Source organism: Balaenoptera ricei, chromosome 3 (assembly GCF_028023285.1).
Source record: "Balaenoptera ricei isolate mBalRic1 chromosome 3, mBalRic1.hap2, whole genome shotgun sequence".
NCBI classification, from domain to species: domain Eukaryota; kingdom Metazoa; phylum Chordata; class Mammalia; order Artiodactyla; family Balaenopteridae; genus Balaenoptera; species Balaenoptera ricei.
In genome coordinates, this window is record NC_082641.1 from 179,788,077 (window position 1) to 179,807,959 (window position 19,883).

Below are 19,883 nucleotides of genomic sequence, written 5' to 3' on the forward strand. Positions count from 1 at the left end.
TTTTCCTTTTGGCCATGCGGGATCTCAGTTCCCCGACCAGGGATCGAACCCAGGCCCTTGGCAGTGAAAGCGCTGAGTTCCAACCACTGCGCCACAGGGAACGCCTGTAGCCAGTTTATTCTTATCACAGCTCTGCAGGGCAGAAGTCCAAATTCAAGGTGTGGGCAGGGCGGGTCCTTCCGGAGGCTCCAGGGCAGGAGCAGTTCCCGCCTTTTCCAGCTTCTAGAGGCGCCGCATCCCTGGCTCGCGGCCCCTCCTGCATCCTCACAGCCAGCAGCGCGGCATCTCCCGTCTCTGCCTCTGACCCTCCCGCCTCCCTCTTATAAGAACCCTGTGATGGCACTGGGCCCCCCAGGGAATCCAGGGTTATCCCTGTCTCAGGGGCCTTAATCCCACCTGCAATGTCCCTTTTGCCACCTAAGGTGACAGTCACAAGTTCCAGTGATTAGGATGTGGACATCTTTGGGGACCTTTAATTCTATGGACTGAACCAACCCACAAACCCTTTGCTTTGTGATGTGGGTGAAAACACTGCAAACCGCATTTCTGCTTTGCCAGAAGCTTCTGCCAACTGGAGGGGGGATGGAATCTGGAGGAGGGAGAGGGATTGGCCCCTCATTGCTTGCGTGGTTTAGGATGTCTTTGTTACCTCTGTGCATGAATAATATCCCAGCGTGGCCTAAATATCTTGCATCACCCCTCCTTTCCCTCAGATGGCCACACGTGTTACTCTCCTCTCTTGTGGCAATGGGTGTTTGGTGAAGAATTCAGAAACCAGCCTCATTTTTCACCTTAATACATGAAATGACGTGTTCTTTATGTGTGAGGCTCACAGGCTAGATCTCTGAACACATTATGGCAAACAGACAGGAGTGCTTGAGGGCCATGCCAGGACCCGATCTTAAGGCAGACTTCTAAATTCCATGCTGATTTATTGAAACTCGGTATGCATTATTAACCCATATTTTTAAAAGTATATATTTCATTTTTAATAGTTTATAAATCCAATGAGTAACTTATTTTTGCCTTGAAGCTTTTTTATATGTTAATTCTCTAAACACTCATTTTTATGAAAGCATCTAAAACCTTTTTGAAAACCGTAAAAAAGAAATTTTTATTTTATTTATTTATTTATTTGGCCATGCCCCACGGTTTGTGGGATTTTTAGTTCTCCGACCGGGGATTGAACCCGGGCCCTCGGCAGTGAGAGCTCAGAGTCCTAGCCACTGGACTGCCAGGGAATTCCTAAAAAAGGAATTTTTAAAGTTCTGCCTGTAAATAAAATGACAAACGATATCAGAGTTTGGGCATCCACTTAATGTCAAATGAGCGAATGTTTTCTAAAAGTAGCAGGCATATTAAATGCAGTAGGTGTTTAGCCCCCATCTAGTAAGTGTATTAAGAGTTCTTAGGTCCATCCTAAATTTATATAAGCTTTTTTTGTTGTTGTTTTATATAAGTTAAAGTAGGAATTCAGGGACTTTCCTGGTGGCGCAGTGGTTGAGAATCCCCCTGCCAATGCAGGGGACACGGGTTCCATCACTGCAGGGGGGAGATCCCACAGGCCGCGGAGCAACTAAGCCCACGCACCACAACTACTGAGCATGTGCTCTAGAGCCCGTGCTCCCCAACAAGAGAAGTCACTGCAATGAGAAGCCCACGCACCGCAACGAAGAGTAGCCCCTGCTCGCCGCAACTAGAGAAAGCCTGCGCGCAGCAACAAAGACCCAACGCAGCCAAAAAAAAAAAAGTAGGAATTCAGTTGTCTCAAGGATATCACAGCCTTAAAAAAAAAAAAAAAGTTTAAAAAAATACACATAACATGAAATTTACCACGTACTTATTTATTTATATTTTTACCATCTTAACTATTTTAATTTTGGCCGCACCGCACAGCTTTAGGGATCTTAGCTCCCCAACCAGGGATAGAACCGGTGCCCCCTGCTTTGGAAGCCCTGAATCCTAACCACTGGACCACCAGGTAATTCCCCCATCTTACCCATTTTTAAATGTACAGCTTGTAACAGGACTGCTTCTCCCAGAGAGCACACTGAGGTCCAGACAGATCCAAACCTTGGCCCTAAAAAATGTGTGCTGTAAAGTTACTTGATATATATTTATTATAATTATTTATGGCTGCATTTAACAAACTTTTCATTCAATTTGATGCTATTTACACCATTGCTGTGTAAAGGAAGCTCACGACAGAAAAAGTTGCACCAAAAATAACCTTCATCTAATTTTGATCTACTTAAGAGTTGTGTGATCATCCACTCTTGCTGAGAAGATTCGAAGGCCAACGTGCTTGGATGGCTCTGATACTTAAGGGTCGCCAAGAGGCTAGGAATTTAAAGTGTTTCTAATTATTAAAAAAAAAAAAAGTGGTATTAAGTACCTTCGTACTGTTATGAAATACCAGACCCTTGTCGTTTTCAAAATTCCCTGGGGATGCACTAAAAACTTGATCAGACATAAACTTCCTTGTAGTGTAAAATGTACACCTGAGAACTGTGGCATCTCACACCTGTGGATGTGCTGATACCAATCCTGCGCGGGGCTGTGGCCTCCGGGTCTGACTTCCCATGGGGGAAAGGTCCCTGGGGCCTTTGGTTGCTGATCTCAAGCCCCAGTGGTGGGGGCGGGGACGAAGGGCGGGGCCTCCCCGTGTCGAGGGTCACACGTTAAAATCAAGCCAAACGCTGACAGGCAGAATGTGACGTCACTGAGCGTCTTCGTTCTCAAACAAATATATGTTTCCGCGGTGACCTCGCTGCCGGGCCGACTCCTGACCCCGGAGGCCACTAGACCCGCTCCTTCCCCCGTCCCATCCTGTCCAGTCCCGGCTCCGGACAAGGGGCGTGGAAACTGAATCAGGACTTCCAGGTCCAGGAGGAGGACAAGGAGGGGCCGCCGAACTGTGGGAGGACGCCGGGTTCGACCGCCCGAGAGCGGGCTCTGCTCGGAGCCCACGTCCCGCGCGGGCGGGTCGGTCCGCAATGTGTCACGAAGGCCTCAATAACCAGAGGGCGGGCCTGGGAGGAATGTCCAATCAGATGCGACGGGGCGGTGCCCGGGGAACAATCAGGCGCTCACAGGCGGGGCCCAGAGAACTGTCCAATCAGGGGCTCCAGGGGCGGGTCTCGGGAAACCGTCCATTCAGGGGCCCGGGCAGTAGCAATGCCCGAAGCACTGTCCAATCAGAACGGTGAGGCACGAAGCATCTCCCAATCAAGAGCCAGGTGGAAGAGAGTGCCAGGAGCACCGTCCAGTCAGAGCACGCTCCCAGCCCGTGAGCGGGTAGTTCTCGGCCAGTCGTGGCGCTCGTGCGCACCTGCGTCGTGCGGGCCCAGGTGTCCGGTCCCCGTACCTCTCACCTGCGCGGGCCGCGGCAAGGACGCCCGGGAGAGCCGGGAGCCCGGCGGAGATGGTGAGTCCGCGGGACCGGGGCCCGAGACCGGGAGGGGCTTTTACGAACCGTCCGGAACCGGCTGGAAGCGGTCGCGGGGTGGGGTCCCGACGTCCTGTCCGGTCCCCGCTTGTGGGACCGGTGTCTCAGGACTATCTGGGTGACCTAGATGTGCACAACTGCCCTCCTCCCGGGGGTCTGGGAACATCAGCCCCTGGTCGTCTCCTCCCAGCCGACAGCCTGCGGGGGCGGGCGGGGAGCCTGGGGAGACCTGCTTGGGGGCCCGGGGCTGGGAGGGCGTCTCCTGGTAGGTCCTCCGTCCTAAATGACCCCAGCCCCAGTTCTCATTCCCTGGAGGGACACTACTTGTCAGCTGACCGGACGCCTGAGGGGAAAAGACGGAAATGATTCCTGCTCCCTGGGTTCTCACAAGTGAAGGGAGAAAAACTAACGCAAAGGTCAAGGAAAGCCCACCGTGAGGTGGGGCAGTACCCCTCACCCCCTCCCACCCCCCAAGCCAAATGCACTGGCGACACAGCGGGGACACAGCCAGTGTCCTTTGTTCAGGGAGCACGTTAGTGAGCAGTGGGGGAGGGGTGCCCCTCGTGGTAGCGTGGCTGCACTTGACCCTGAGTCATCTGTGTCTGGGTACCAGTTCAACACAGCCCCTCCCTGGGTTTTTCACCTTGAAAAGATGTATTCACTTACTGGAACCTCAGATTTTCAGCAAGTGTAAAATACATTGAATTAGTACAGCAGGAAACATAAGATAAAGTATTTTCAAAGGAGTGAGTTTCAGGAAAAAAAAAAAATGTCATACATTACGTTTGTTAAACATTCTTTTAAAATCTCCTCCAGTCTGTAGTAAGTTTCTCAGGCCTGTCCCTTCCTGTACAGCTGCAGAGAAGTGAATACAGTACCACATAGCGTGGTAGGTGAAATTGGTGAATTTTAAAGATTCACCAAAAATACCAGTTATTTAGTTTGTGACAGTAGATGATACTGTTGTTTTTTATTATCTGCGATACACTTTGCTTAAATCTGCAGTAAATTGGGTATTGTCCATGGAAGAGGTGGGAATACACGAATGTTACTTAGATACCAGTTTGTCCTGTCCCATGTGTGGAAGTGTCTATCATTTCTGCTTGGCTCCCCGTGGGTACCCTGTGGTGAATCAGGTCTCCCCCGCCCCGTAGACACAGGCCTGCTTCGGGCTCTGTTCCTTTCTGTAGATTTAGTCGTCCATTCCTTTGCCAATTCCATCCTGTCAGGAGTTCCTGCTGCTTTATAACCCTTGCAGTGTGATAGACGGATTCCTGCCTGGTTCTTCAGAGTATTTTGCCTGTTTGGGGGCATTTGTGTGTAAAGTTGGTATTTGTCAAATCCTAAAAAACATCTGGTTTGGCAATTTTATGGAATTTTATAAAGACTGTCTTGGGAGGGTTGATATCTTGGTAACACTGATTTCTTTTTAGGAACATGTGCCATCTTGTCATTTATTTCATTTTGCTGTGTTATTATCCTTCATGTTTTAAAATTTTTGTTAGGTTCTTTTTATAGCCTTCATTAAACTGATTTTGTACTACTTCAATTTGGTTTTTACCATGGTATGTCTTATCTTTTTTTTTTTTTGAGTAATAATTTTTATTGGAGTATAGTTGATTAACAATGTTGTGTTAGTTTCTGCTGTATGTGTTATCTTTTCCTTTTTTTAAAATTAATTTTTATTGGAGTATAGTTGCTTTATAATGTTGTGTTAGTTTCTACTGTACAGCAAAGTGAATCAGCTATACATATACATATATCCCCTCTTTTTTGGATTTCCTTCCCATTTAGGTCACCTCAGAGCACTGAGTAGAGTTCCCTGTGCTATACAGTAGGTTCTCATTAGTTATCTATTTTATACATAGTATCAATAGTGTATATATGTCAATCCCATTCTCCCAGTTCCTTACCCCCACCTCTCCCTTGGTATCCATATGTTTTTTCTCTTTGTCTGTGTCTCTACTTCTGCTTTGCAAATAAGATCATCTATACCATTTTTCTAGATTCCAAGTATATATGCGTGAATATACAATATTTATTTTTCTCTTTCTGACTTAACTTCACTTTGTATGACAGTCTCTAGGTCCATCCACATCTCTACAAATGACCCAATTTTGTTCCTTTTTGTGGCTGAGTAATATTCCATTGTATATATGTACCACATGTTCTACATTTAGGTTGCTTCCATGTCCCGGCTATTGTAAATAGTGCTGCAGTGAACATTGGGGTGCATGTGTGTTTTTGAATTATGATTTTCTCTGGGTATATGCCCAGTAATGGGATTGCTGGGTCATATGGTACTTCTGTTTTTAGTTTTGTAAGGAACCTCCATACTGTTCTGAATAGTGGCTGTATCAATTTACATTCCCACCAACAGTGCATGAGGATTCCCTTTTCTCCACATTTATTGTTTGTAGATTTTTTTTAAGTTAAGTGTTTTTAAAATTAATTAATTAATTTTTTTTGGCTGCGTTGGGTCTTCGTTGCTGTGCGTGGGCTTTCTCTAGTTGTGGCGAGCAGGGGCTACTCTTCGTTGCGGTGCATGCTTCTCATTGCGGTGGCTTCTCTTGTTGCAGAGCGCAGGCTCTAGGCATGTGGGCTTCAGTAGTTGTGGCTCGCAGGCTCTAGAGGGCAGGCTCAGTAGTTGTGGCGCATGGGCTTAGTTGGTCCACGGCATGTGGGATCTTCCCAGACCAGGGTTCGAATCTGTGTCCCCTGAATTGGCAGGCGATTCTTAACCACTGCGCCACCAGGTAAGTCCTGTTTGTAGATTTATTTTTTAAATTAATTAATTTATTTTTGGCTGCACTGGATCTTCGTTGCTGCGCACAGACTTTCTTTAGTTGCGGTGAGCGGGGGCTACTCTTCGTTGCGGTGTGCGGGCTTCTCATTGTGGTTGCTTCTCTTGTTGCATAGCACGGGCTCTAGGCGCATGGGCTTCAGTAGTTGTGGCTTGCAGGCTCAGTAGTTGTGGCTCTCGGGCCCTAGAGCACAGGCTCAGTAGTTGTGGCACATGCGCTTAGTTGCTCCGCGGCATGTGGGATCTTCCCAGACCAGGGTTCGAATCTGTGTCCCCTGCATTGGCAGGCGGATTCTTAACCCCTGCGCCACCAGGGAAACCCTGTTTGTAGATTTTTTGATGATGGCCATTCTGACCGGTGTCAAGTGATACCTCATTGTAGTTTTGATTTGCATTTCTCTGATAATTATTGATGTTGAGCATCTTTTCATGTGTTTGTTGGCCATCTGTATGTCTTCTTTGGAGAAATGTCTGTTTAGGTCTTCTGCCCATTTTTTGATTGCGATGTTTGTTTTTTGATTGCGATGTTTGTTTTTTTGATATTGAACTGCATGAGCTGTTTGTATATTTTGGAGATTAATCTTTTGTCCGTTGCTTCATTTGCAAATATTTTCTCCCATTCTGAGGATTGTCTTTTCATCTTGTTTATGGGTTCCTTTGCTGTGCAAAAGCTTTTAAATTTCATTACGTCCCATTTGTTTATGTATGTGTTATCTTTTTAAAGTGAACTTTCCAACTTGCTGTTGCTATTAATTAGAAAGGTAATGAAATTTATTTTTATGTTGAATTTTTATCCTGAGATCTTGTTCAGAATCTTATTGTACGATTATCTTTGTGTTCTGTTAGTGTCATACATGTGCAGCTGTTGAGTTAGGCATTAAGACAAGTGTCTCCTGGCATTGCACATTTGCGCATTTTCCAGATTGGATTGCTAATGTAATGTTGACTAAGAGTCAGGTCAGCTGTCCACACTTCATTTGTACCTAATTGTCTTGGAGAAAACAGTGAACTTCATACCATTTATATGTTCTTTGGTCTCATTTGAATATTCTTTTGTCCATTTTCCTTTATCCAGTCGTCCACATTACCATCTATTCCCCACTGGTAAGAGTGTTTTTTTATGTATGACTGTTGAATATTATCAAATGGCTTTCAGCAACTCTAAGATGATTACAGGTAAATCCCGTGAATTGATTTTAGAGTTTTCTGTTGTATCATATAACATCAGTGCAGGAAAATGCATGTGACATACGTACAGTTGACAGAAATATGTAAAAAAAAGTAATCCTTTGTTAAATGAAACTCAGCCCTAAATGTAGAACAAGCTTTCTTAAAAGACTTGAAATGAACCCCAGTGGCAGGCCCCTCTGCCACTCTCCAAATATGACCAACATGTTGAGTATGTTGAATTACGTGAAGATATATATAATTATATATAATTATGTGTGTATGTATATGTATATATTTGTGTTTTTGATTTTTAGGTGCCAGTTTGCAGTCTTATCTCAAATGGTTATTTTACTGTTCTCCCTTACTTTGCCCTACAGCCATTCATTCATATATATGTATATCGATATCAACGTGTATATACACACACGTGAAAATCTCTGCCCCCTCTTTCTCTCTCTCTATATATGTATATATCTATATCTATATCTATATCTATCTATCTATCTATCTACCCCTCCAAATCCCCTTGCTCTGCCACATTTTCCTTAGTAATTATATTTGATTTGCTTATTTACTGCTTTCCTCCAAAAGAATTTAAGATCCACGTGGTTCAGAATTTTTGTTTTGTTAGTGCTGTAGCCCTAGTGCCTGCAAGTACTGTAACCTAAATAAATTTTACTAAATGAAAGAGCCAGAGGTCAGGTCTTCAAACAAAACGTTTTTGCATGGGCACGGGGCTTTGGCAGGAGAAGCAGTGTGAGATGTAAGGATGGAATAGGATGTTTCTGTTGGCTGCTCTCCACAGCGCCCGGCAGAAGCTAGCTTATCTCCTCATCACAGTGGGAAGTAACAGTCACACTAGCAAAACAACTGTGAGGTGTGTGTGAAAGAAGGACAAGTGTGCCAAGCTGACACGATGTTATTAATTCATTGTTCTGCGTTTCCTCTGCTGTGAACTCGTTTTAATCATGTCTGCTTTACAGAGTTATTATAAGTATATATGAGCTAATGTGTGCAAAGCTCTTTGTCTTTCTCATATAATGTGTGCTCAATGGCACATTTAAAAAATTAATATTGTAATATAACAAAAAATTTTTACAAAAGGAGTGAAAAAATCCCACAAAAACAAAAAAATAAGATAAAAAATTAATATTGTAAAGTGTTAAATATTTGATGGTTTCAAGCTAGGTGTGTTGGGAGTCCCTGTCTTAGTCAGCTGGGGCACCTGTAAGCTGGGTGGCTTATACACAGCAGACCTTTGTTTCTCACAGTTCTGGAGGCTGGAAGTCCAAGATCAAGGCACCAGCAGATTCGGTGTCTGGTGAGTGCTTCCTGGTCCGTAGGTGGCCGTCTTCTCACTGTGTCCTCACACGGCAGAAGGGTCCAGGGAGCTCTCTGGGGTCCTTTTTATAAGGGCGAATCCCATTTCTGGCCACCTCCAAAAGGCCCACCTCCAAACACCATCACATTGGGGATTAGGTTTTGACCTGAATTTCGGGGGGACACAAACCTTCAGTCTGTAGCAGTCCCCATGACCACCCTAGGTTCAGAGATTCACTAGGAGGCCTCCCAGGCTTTGGTGTATAGTCTTCTCATGGCTGTGATTTCTGACTGCAAGAATAAAGCAAAGTCAACAGGACTGGGTACCTTTCTCCCTGCATTGAGACTGTCCTAAGCCCTTTTTGTCTTGTCTGCCTTAGAGTCCCAGCTAAGTCCCTGCTGGGCAATCAGCCTCTGAAGGTCATCTGAAATAGGTTTTCAAAAGAGCTTTTTAGCAAACTGAAAACTTCTACCTAAAATTCCAAAAGTGTATCTTTACTTAAAGATTGCCTGTCTTTTCATTTTGTTTACCACTTTTTAAAAAAATTTTATTTATTTATTTATTTATGTATTTATTTTTGGCTGCGTTGGGTCTTCGTCACTTCGCGCGAGTTTTCTCTAGTTGCGGCGAGCAGGGGCTGCTCTTCGTAGCGGTGCGCGGGCTTCTCATTGCGGTGGCTTCTCTTGTTGCAGAGCACAGGCTCTATGCATGTGGGCTCAGTAGTTGTGGCTCGTGAGCTCTAGAGTGCAGGCTTGGTAGTTGTGGCGCATGGGCTTATTTGCTCCACGGCATGTGGGACTTTCCTGGATCAGGGCTTGAACCCATATCCCCTGCATTGGCAGGCAGATTCTTAACCGCTGTGCCACCGGGGAAGTCCCTGTTTACCTCTTTTTGAACCTCCAGTGGGTAAGTCATAGTAAAAAATCATTTATGGAGACCTGATCTTGTTTCTAATACTTAGGGTTCAAATTCCAACCCAGGCACCAGTTGGAAACAGCAAGGAAGCTGTGTCTTATTTTTCTTTGCACTGATGAGGATGATCTCTCTAGCATTTATAATATTACAAGCAGATACCATTAGTATCCAGTTTTTACCATCCAAGCAGGTGCAGTAGCCACAAAACAAAACCATTTTAAGTAAAGAAAAAAAAAAAATCCCTTCCCCCCTTTTTTTCCCTCATTGCAATCAAACCTTGTGTTCATTTCCGAGGGCCGCCATAACAAATTACCACAATGTGGGTGTTCTCTCACATTTCTGGAGGCTGAAGTCCGAAATGAAGGTGTTGGCAGGATCATGCTCCCTCAGAATTCTCTAGGGTCCTGGGGTCATTTCCTGTCTCTTATAGCTTCTGTATCCCCAGGCGTTCCATTGCTTGTGGCAGCATGATTCCAGTCTCTGCGTCCATCTTGTTCCTCTGCTGCCTTCTCTGTGTGGCTCTGTCTTCACATGGCATTTTCCCCGTCTCCTATGGACACCAGTCATTGGATTAGGGCACATCCTAATGACCTCATCTTAGTTTGATTACATCTTCAAAGACCTTATTTCCAAGTAAGGTCACATTTATAGGTATCAGGGGTTAGGATTTCAGCCTATCCCTATAAACGTATTTAGCGTTTACAGGGATAGCGTTATAGCTGGGAAGATCCTGGCTGGCACATGTGGGTGGGCCAGGAGGCCCAGCAGCTAGGCTGAAGAAAGGCTGGCTATCCCCTCCCCTTTGGTTTGTCTAAAATTTTGCTTCAGCTCTAGGAACTGATTTAACTTTTTTTCTCCTGATGCAGTACAATCTTTTAACATTTTTTGCCTATCCAAAGCTCACTTTTGGGAACTTGGGGGCCCTTTCTCCTCCTGCCTGGAAGAGAGAGCAAAAATCAAAGGTGTTACCTGTGCTGAACTTTGATTTTCTTCTCACTTGGCCTGCATGTCCACAGGCAGCTGGTATATCCAGTGAGCCAGCCCTCCTGGAGTTGGATTGCTTATTTTTACCTCAGTCAACATTTTTTTTTTTTTTGGGCCCCGGCACGGCTTGTGGTATTTTAGTTCCCCGACCAGGGATGGAACCCAGGCCCCAGCAGTGAAAGCGCCGAGTCCTAACCACTGGACAGCCAGGGAATTCCCATACCTCAATCAACTTTTAGCCTCACACCAGACAGTTCAGCTGCCCTTTCATACCCTGGATGACTCCATAGCCACCCTGCCCCAAAGGTTTGCCATCCCCTCCCCCTTCACCCTCCCACTTCCCAGACAGTGCTTTTGTCATATTTTAGTGAATCGGGGTTGCTCTAGCAAATCCCAGTTCTAATGTGTCTGGTGTCCCCAAGGCCACCCCTAGGTCCTGCAGATAAGACTCACGTGACAGCATATAGTTGGAGTCATGACTATGATTTGTTAGAGCAAAAGAACACAGCAAAATCAGCAAAGGGAAAAGGCACATGAGGAGAAATCTGAAGGAAACCAGATGCAGGCTTTTAAGAGTCCTTTCCCAGTGGAGTCACACATAACACACCTGATAGCCCCAGCGATGAATTGTGACAGCATGTGAAATACCGTCTACCCGAGGCTTATTGGGGACTCAGTTCCCCGGGGGTTTTTATCAGCTCACAGCTGATCATGTGAGCATCCTCTGCCCAACATGGACCCAAAGCCCAGACTCCCAGGCAAAAAGCAGTTGCTCAGCACTAACGGTGTTGTCTGCACAGTCGGAGACAGGGAGTAATAATAAGGGTGATGTGAAACCTTCAGAAATTAAAGTTCCCACACACTGGCCAAGGCCAACCTTGCCAGCAGTCATTGCCAATGATAAAGTTAAGGTTTGCAATGTCAACTCCTTTCCTGCACACTACGTAGAGGAAACACTACAGATAACTGTATGGAGAGCATCTCACCTCCAGAAGCTCCAGAAGCTCCTGTTGTTCCCTGTACAGTAGGGATATTCCTGTTATGCTGCTACTCTGTTGAATATATACTAAGTACTGGCATCAGGATTATTACATGAGAGTGTTTTCTTTCCCCCGCTCATGGATGTCAGTGGGTTGATGAACTTTTTAAAAAACCATGGCTTAAGGGAGGCATGCAGCTCAGTGGTCCCTGTGCTTAGGGGTTGGCCTGACACGCTTATGTGCCCACCAGGGGAGGGACGTGGACGTGAGAGAAATTGAGAGTGCAGCCTCTAGGATGGTTTGTGTGGAATCACTGTCTCCTGGAATTCGAGGCAAGGGAGTGTTTCCTTCGTAGGAAAGCACTGCTGAATGCTCTATGTATTTTATACTCAAGGCTAAATTTGCTGTCAGATGTTTTCTTTTTTAAATTAATTAATTAATTTCTTTTTGTCTGCATTTGGTCTTTGTTGATGCGCACGGGATTTCTCTGGCTGCGGCGAGTGGGGGCTACTCTTTGTTGCGGTGCGCGGGCTTCTCATTGCAGTGGCTTCTCTTGTTGTGGAGCACGGGCTCTAGGCACGCACGCCTCAGTAGTTGTGGCTTACGGGCTCTAGGCGCATGGGCTCAGTAGCTGTGGTGCATGGGCTTAGTTGCTCTGCAGCATGTGGGATCTTCCTGGACCAGGGCTCGAACCCGTGTCCCTTGCATTGGCAGGCGGATTCTCAACCACTGCGCCACCAGGGAAGCCCACTGTCAGATGTTTTTGATGTTAAGGTCCTTTGCAAAGTAGGACTCTTAACCTTATCCTCAAGGTCAGCAAGAGTACTCTTTTATGGGTCTGGTAGAAGAGCTGTTTTGGCATCATGTAACTGTGTGTGTGTGTGTGTGTGTGTGTGTGTGTGTGTGACCTCAGAACTGGTGGGCAGCAGCACTGGCTCAGGAGTGTAGGGAACGTATGCAGTTCTAACTTCCTATTTTCATGAAAATACACAGAGGAAAAGAGTAGAAACTGAGCTGGTGATAACTATTACACAAAAATGTTAAAATTAATACTTCTTCAAAAGAAATATTTCATTCAGCCAGTTGGATTGTCCTGATGGCCTGGAGTTCTTTAAGACAGTATGGCTTGGATGGACCTAGAGTCTGTCATACATAGTGAAGTAGGTCAGAAAGAGAAAAACAAATACCATACGCTGACACATATATATATGGAATCTGGAAAAAAAAAAGGTTCTGAAGAACCTAGGGGCAGGACAGGAATAAAGACACAGACGTAGAGAATGGACTTGAGGATACGGGGAGGGGGAATGGTAAGCTGGGACGAAGTGAGAGAGTAGCATGGACTTATATACACTATTGAATGTAAAATAGATAGCTAGTGGGAAGCAGCTGCATAGCACAGGGAGATCAGCTCGGTGCTTTGTGACCACCTAGAGGGGTGGGTTAGGGAGGGTAAGAGGGAGACGCAAGAGGGAGGAGATATGGGGATATATGTATACGTATAGCCGATTCACTTTGTTATACAGCAGAAACTAACACACCATTGTAAAGCAATTATACTCCAATAAAGATGTTAAAAAAAAAAAAAAAGGCAATATGGCTAGCAGGCCCTTGCAGCAAGTTGGGTTCCCACAGACCCATGGGCCTCTCATATTTGGTGGCGGAAAGAGAAGGAAAAGTTCCCAGTCCTTCATTGTGTTTGTATTCCTTAAACCTCATGCAGGTTGACCTTGGGCTTCACGTGCTTATGGATGTTGTACAGTAAGAAGGAGCTAAAGTCGCTTGTGTCACAAGGGATTGATGGGTCTTAAAATGCAAATATTATTTCATTTGTATAGCATTTTTTTCGTTTCTCCAATGTGGTCTAAACCCTTTGGTTAGAGAAGAATAAGACTTGAATGGTCACAGTAAAAGTGTAGAGATAAGTTCAGTGTGTTAGTGCTGTTAAATCTATGAGGATAATCTATGAGTGTGGACATAAAGTAGGAGGTGTGATGACTGGATCACAGAGTAGATGTTAGGTGACCATGGAATCTTGTTTGAACTTCCTGTGACTTGCGTCCAGTTGCTCAATGCTGTGAGTCTCACCCATGCTCCTGCACATACCTTGGGTGTTTCAGAACTCGGTGGTCTTTGAGGATGTGGCCGTGGACTTCACTCTGGAGGAGTGGGCTTTGCTGGATTCTGCTCAGAGGGAGCTCTACAGAGATGTGATGCTGGAAAACTTCAGAAACCTGGCCTCAGTGGGTAAGAATGACATCATTCCTTCACTTAGTCATTTAGAGACAAGCATTTCTGGCACATCACTGTTCCAAGAATTGGACTGTGGAAAGGGAATACGTTAACTAATAAGACAGACATGGTCATAACCATCATAGAGCTAGAATCTAATAGTTTCTCCCCATGAGACTGAGAATCTATGTATTAAACTGAGTTTTTCTTTCTGTTAAGAAAGCTCCCTTAGCATCATTGGTGGATATAGATTTCATGGGGCCTTTGGGGGCCCAGTGAGGTCTGTTTTTGAACCTTATGAGAATTTTACTGTGTTTATTAAAGTGCTTAGCATTTTGACCCCTCATACTTGTTATTGATGAAGTCTTGACATAGCTAAACTCCTCAGTGTCCTTTTTGGCTAACAGGTACCTCCTTTCTTGTAAGATTTGTTCCCTTTTTGCTTTCAGATGATGAGACTCAATTTAAGGCCAATGGTTCAGTTTCTCAGCAGGATATTTATGGGAATAAAATATCCAAGGAGCATAAAATATCAAAGTTCACTGGAAATAATTCCTTGGCCTCCGTCTTAGGAAAAATTTGGGAAGAACTCAGCCTTGAAGATCAGCACACAGATCAAGGGAGACATCTGAGGTGAGTCGCACTCATGAGAGAAAGCAGTATTCCAGGAGGGAATCTTAGTATGTCATAAAGTTTAAAAAGCAAACAAACAAAACACATGTAAGCCTAGATCAAATTTGTTTATTCATAGAGATTTTCACGATGATTTTTTTTCTTAAATGCGACATTGATGTTGAATGATAGAAACAGCTGGAAACAATCAACAGAAGAGCCCATGTTTAAGAAACATTGTTTTTGTAATAGTTGTGGTTGAGCCCCCTTCTGTGGCATTGAGTTCATTCCACTTTAAAAGAATTCAGATAGGGCTTCCCTGGTGGCGCAGCGGTTGGGAATCCGCCTGCCAGTGCAGGGGACATGGGTTCGAGCCCTGGTCGGGGAAGATCCCATATGCTGTGGAGCAACTAAGCCCGTGCACCACAACTACTGAGCCTGCGCTCTAGAGCCTGCGAGCCACAACTACTGAGCCCGTGTGCCACAACTACTGAAGCCCGTGCGCCTAGAGCCTGTGCTCCGCAGCAAGAGAAGCCACCGCAATGAGAAGCCCGTGCACCGCAACGAAGAGTAGCCCACGCTCACCGCAACTAGAAAAAAGCCCTCGCGCAGCAATGAAGACCCAACCCAGCCAAAAATAAATAAATAAATTTATTTTTAAAAAAAGAAGTCAGGGAGAAAATCTATCCATCCACTGAAATAGGTGAAAACGTAATTCTCGTACTTACTAATAAATCACTATTAATCAAATCATTGATAACATGCTTCTCATTTTTAACAGAAATCATGTGGTGGAGAGACTCCATGAAAGTAATGATCAATGTGGGGAAGGCTTCAGTCAGACTCCAAATCTTAACCTGTACCAGAAAACTCTTACTGGAGTAAAAAGGTATGAATGCAGTACAGATGGAAAAGTCTTCACGCATCATTCATCCCTCAAGAGTCACATCGCTGTTTGCACTGGACACAAACCGTATCAATGTCAGGAATGTGGGCAGGCCTACAGTTGTCGTTCACACCTAAGGACGCATGTGAGAACCCACAGTGGAGAGAGACCCTATGTGTGTAAATTATGTGGAAAAACTTTTCCTCGTACTTCTTCCCTCAACCGGCATATAAGGATTCATACTGCGGAGAAAAGCTATGAATGTCAGCAATGTGGGAAAGCCTTCATTGATTTTTCAAGTCTTACTAGTCATGTGAGAACTCACACTGGAGAGAAGCCATATAAATGTAAGGAATGTGGGAAAGCTTTCAGTTATTCCTCAACTTTTCGAAGACACATGATAACACACACTGGAGAGAAGCCCTATAAATGTATGGAATGTGGGGAAGCCTTCAGTTATTCCTCAACTTTTCGAAGACACATGATATCGCACACTGGGGAGACACCACATAAATGTAAGGAATGTGGGGAAGCCTTCAGTTATTCCTCGGCTTTTCGAAGGCACATGATAACACACACGGGGGCGAAGCCCTATGAATGTAAACAGTGTGGGAAAACCTTCATTTATCTCCAATCCTTTCGAAGGCATGAAAGGATTCACACTGGAGAGAAACCCTATGAATGCAAGCAATGTGGAAAAGCCTTCATTTATCCCCAGTCATTTCGAAGGCATGAAAGGACGCATGGTGGAGAAAAACCCTATGAATGTAACCAGTGTGGTAAGGCATTCAGCCACCCCTCATCCTTTCGAGGACACATGAGAGTGCACACTGGAGAGAAACCTTATGAGTGCAGGCAGTGTGGAAAAACTTTCAACTGGCCCATATCCTTGCGAAAACATACGAGAACACACACTAAAGAGAAACCCTACGAATGTAAGCAATGTGGGAAAGCCTTCAGTTTGTCTGCTTGCTGTCGAGAGCACGTGAGAATGCATCCTGGAGACAAATCATATGAATGCAAGCTCTGTGGGAAAGCTTTCAGTTGCCACATCTCCTTACAAAGACACATGAGAAGGCACACTGCCGAGAAGCTTTATGAATGCAAGCAATGTGGGAAAGCCTTCAGCTGGCCTGAACTTTTGCAACAGCACGTGAGGACACACACTGTAGAGAAACCTTACGGATGTAAGGAATGTGGTAAAGTCTTCAAATGGCCCTCATCTTTACCAATACATATGAGAATGCACACTGGAGAGAAACCATATGAATGTAAGCAGTGTGGAAAGGCCTTCAGTTGTTCCTCATCCTTAAGAAGACATGTGAGGATACATACTACCAAGAAACACTATGTATGTAACTCGGGAAATCCTCCTGCAAATGAATTCATGCACAGTGCTTCAGAAAATTCACATCAGGAGAGAAGTCTTACAAAAGTTGTAAACCTGGTATTGCCTTTATGAGTCCTTCATCACTAAAGTGGACCCATAGAGAGTGTATTTCCAGTTCTTTTGCAAATAAACATTTAGATGAAAATTAACTGCTGAAGTACTCTTTTGGCTACAGTACGTAAATTTTGCAGGAAGTGTTTTTCTTATGTTTTAGGAAATAAAACATTTATCTTTACAGTTTGTTGGACTCATGGGTGATTTGAAGTGTATTTTTAATATATAAGTAGTTTTAATACGTTAGTTCTTTAAATTGTCTTTTAAGAGGTTATTGGAACCATGACACTGTGGTATTTGTTTGGATTTTCCTACTGGCTTAGTGTGGCAGATTCTGGATTGTCAACCATTATATGTTTTCCACCATGGATTGAGAGAATCTTTGTTTATGTAGGCCAGTGGAGCCTTATTCTGTTTTTCTTCTAAATAGTTGGCAGAAATTTGTAATTATGCAGAGTTCTTCCAAGTGTACAGTCTCATGTGAATTGTTACTTTCAGCTTTTGCCCTTTGCTTTGTCCTTGCTTGTGATAGCGAATTAAACAGTGGGTTTTTACTTAAGAGATGCTTGTGATGTGACCATGAGATACAGAGTTCTGGATTGTGTTATGTCAGCATGGGTAATGTTAGGAGCTACAGTTCCCAGAATCCCTTCCCTTTATGATTCTGTGTTGGAATTTACCAGTAGCCTATTGGCATGAGATTTGGAAGGCAGAAATGAAGCCATTACTAAGTTTTTGCAGCCACATTAAAGTATCAGAGAGAGATGCATAGGGGCTACTTGGAAACCAGCTTTCAGCCTGTTTTCCTGATTGTTGGCCTTACCAATCAAGAGTATCATCAAAAGAAATGCCAAGTACTTGATTTCTATTTTTCTCAGAGTTATAGGCTTCCATAAATACCTCCAAGAGCTTGGTGTCAGGGATTCAGTCATGTGGTCAGGCACTCACAATTTGGATTTTCCTACAAACCCTAACATGTCCTGCAGACCACTAATTCAGACTCATGTTTAGTGATCTCTGATGCTGTGATTCCACTCTTCTCTAGATGTTAACATATTTTACAAGGTCTCATTTGTATAGCAAACTCTTTGTTCTCAAAACTTTTAGTGACTCTCTGATCGTGATTCTACCACAAAAGCTACAATGTTGCAGGAAAACAAAACAATGCATGGGACTTTGTTAAGGTATTGTATTTCTTTTTCTTTTTTCTTTTTTTCTTTTTTCCTGGCTGCACCATGTGGCATGCAGAACTTCCCCGACCAGGGATCAAACCTGTGCCCTCTGCAGTGGAAGTGCAGAGTCTTAACCACTGTACCACCAGGGAAGCCTTACTGTATTTTTAAATGCACTGACTCAGTCCTACGTGAGAACAAACATCTTCCTCGTAAGTTTGGGGAGATGTCTGTTAGAGCTGAATGCAGTTCCTTGATATGGGTTTAATTATTATGTTTGATTCTAAGTCACTAAAAACAGTGTTTTATTTTCAAGAAAAATCTTTTGTAGGTATGTCTTAGAAATATCTTGTTTACTATGTTTCCAAATCATTTGTATACTAACTGTATTAGTTTCCTAGGGCTTCTGTAACAAAGCACCACACAGCTGGGTGGCTAGGGCAACAGAAATTTTTGTCTCATGGTTCTGGAAGCAGAAGTCCAAAGTTAAGATGTTGGGAGGACCATGCTTCCTCTGAAAGTGCTAAGGAAGGATGTTCCAGCACTCTCCTAGCTTCTGTTAGCTCATTGGCTTGCAACAAACGTAACTAGTTTTCTCATGGGGGCTTCCCTGGTGGTGCAGTGGTTAAGAATCCGCCTGCCAATGGAGGGGACACGGGTTCGAGCCCTGGTCTGGGAAGATCCCCCATGCCGCGGAGCAACTAAGCCTGTGCGCCACAACTACTGAGCCCACATGCCAGAGCTACTGGAGCCTGCGTGCCTAGAGTCCGTTCTCCGCAACAAGAGAAGCCCGCACACTGCAACAAGAGCCCACGCTCAGCAACGAAGACCCAATGCAGCAGCCCCTCAAAAAAAAAATCTTCTCATGGCATTCTACTTGTGCATGCCTGTCTCTTCATATGGCATTCTTTTTATAAGGACACCATACATATTGGGTTAGGGCCCATCCTATTCTAGTATGACCTCATCTTAACTAATTATATCTGCAACAACCATATTTTCAAATAAGGTCATGTTCTGAGATACTGGAACTTTTAACATACGAATTTTGGGGGGAACACAGTTCAACCCGTAATACTAACAAATGTTATTATTTTTCACGTACTGAGAATATGTTAAAGTATTCCATTGCAATTATGGATTTTAAATCAACTAATATTGTTAATTTAAGCATTATACAGTCTGAGACAGTATTAGCTGGCATATACAAGTTAAGGTGTTTTGTCATATAAACATTTTTATTGTTACATACTTCAACATCTGTCATTAAATGGACTGCTTATTCATTGTTAATAATAAAAGCTTAAATAATGGTTTTGTCAATGGTCTCTAGCCAAAAGCCACCAGGACCACATTGGTTTGATCAAAGAAAACTGAATGTATTGAGTTAAAGCAATTTGAATGAATGCATAGACAGTGGGATGTACCAGTCAGAGGTTGTTTGAAAGAATATATTTTCCGATTTGGGCTGGTGTTTGGTGAGTGTAGAAAGCGTAAGTAATTGAGGTTGGCTAAAACTAATTGGTAGAACAGAAGCAGTCAGTTATTTTTATTAAAGAGCAGTTGATGTCTAACCTCTAATTTTTTTTCCATGCTAACTTAGGTTTTCATAGCACTCCATAGTTTGATGTGATTTGACAATCATCTGTACCTCCTTCCCTCCTATCATTCAGATGATGACAAGCACGGGGAGCACAGAGTTGCCCAAACTCATGTAGCTCATAAAAATGGAATGTCAGGTTTGAAGGTTTTAGTTCTGCTTAATCTTTATTGGGAAGTGTTGGACATTTAGAACACTGGAAGGCAAGTGTGATTTCTGAATTTTAGAAAAATGGCATCAAGTTTTACAAAAAGACTCCTAACAAAGGAAGGCTTTCCTTTTATGAGATGTGGATAGGACAAGAGTACAGGAAACA

The 19,883-nt window shown here is 44.0% G+C and overlaps 1 protein-coding gene across 1 annotated transcript; it reads left to right on the forward strand.

The window, feature by feature from the left end:
* The first annotated feature begins 3,320 nt into the window (after positions 1-3,320).
* Positions 3,321-19,162, forward strand: LOC132363197 (zinc finger protein 555). The gene is made up of 4 exons (XM_059918775.1): positions 3,321-3,427; positions 13,742-13,868; positions 14,303-14,486; positions 15,247-19,162. The coding sequence occupies exons 1-4, from the start codon at positions 3,425-3,427 to the stop codon at positions 16,811-16,813; spliced, it is 1,881 nt and encodes a 626-aa protein (XP_059774758.1). The 5' UTR covers positions 3,321-3,424; the 3' UTR covers positions 16,814-19,162.
* The last annotated feature ends 721 nt before the right edge of the window (positions 19,163-19,883 follow it).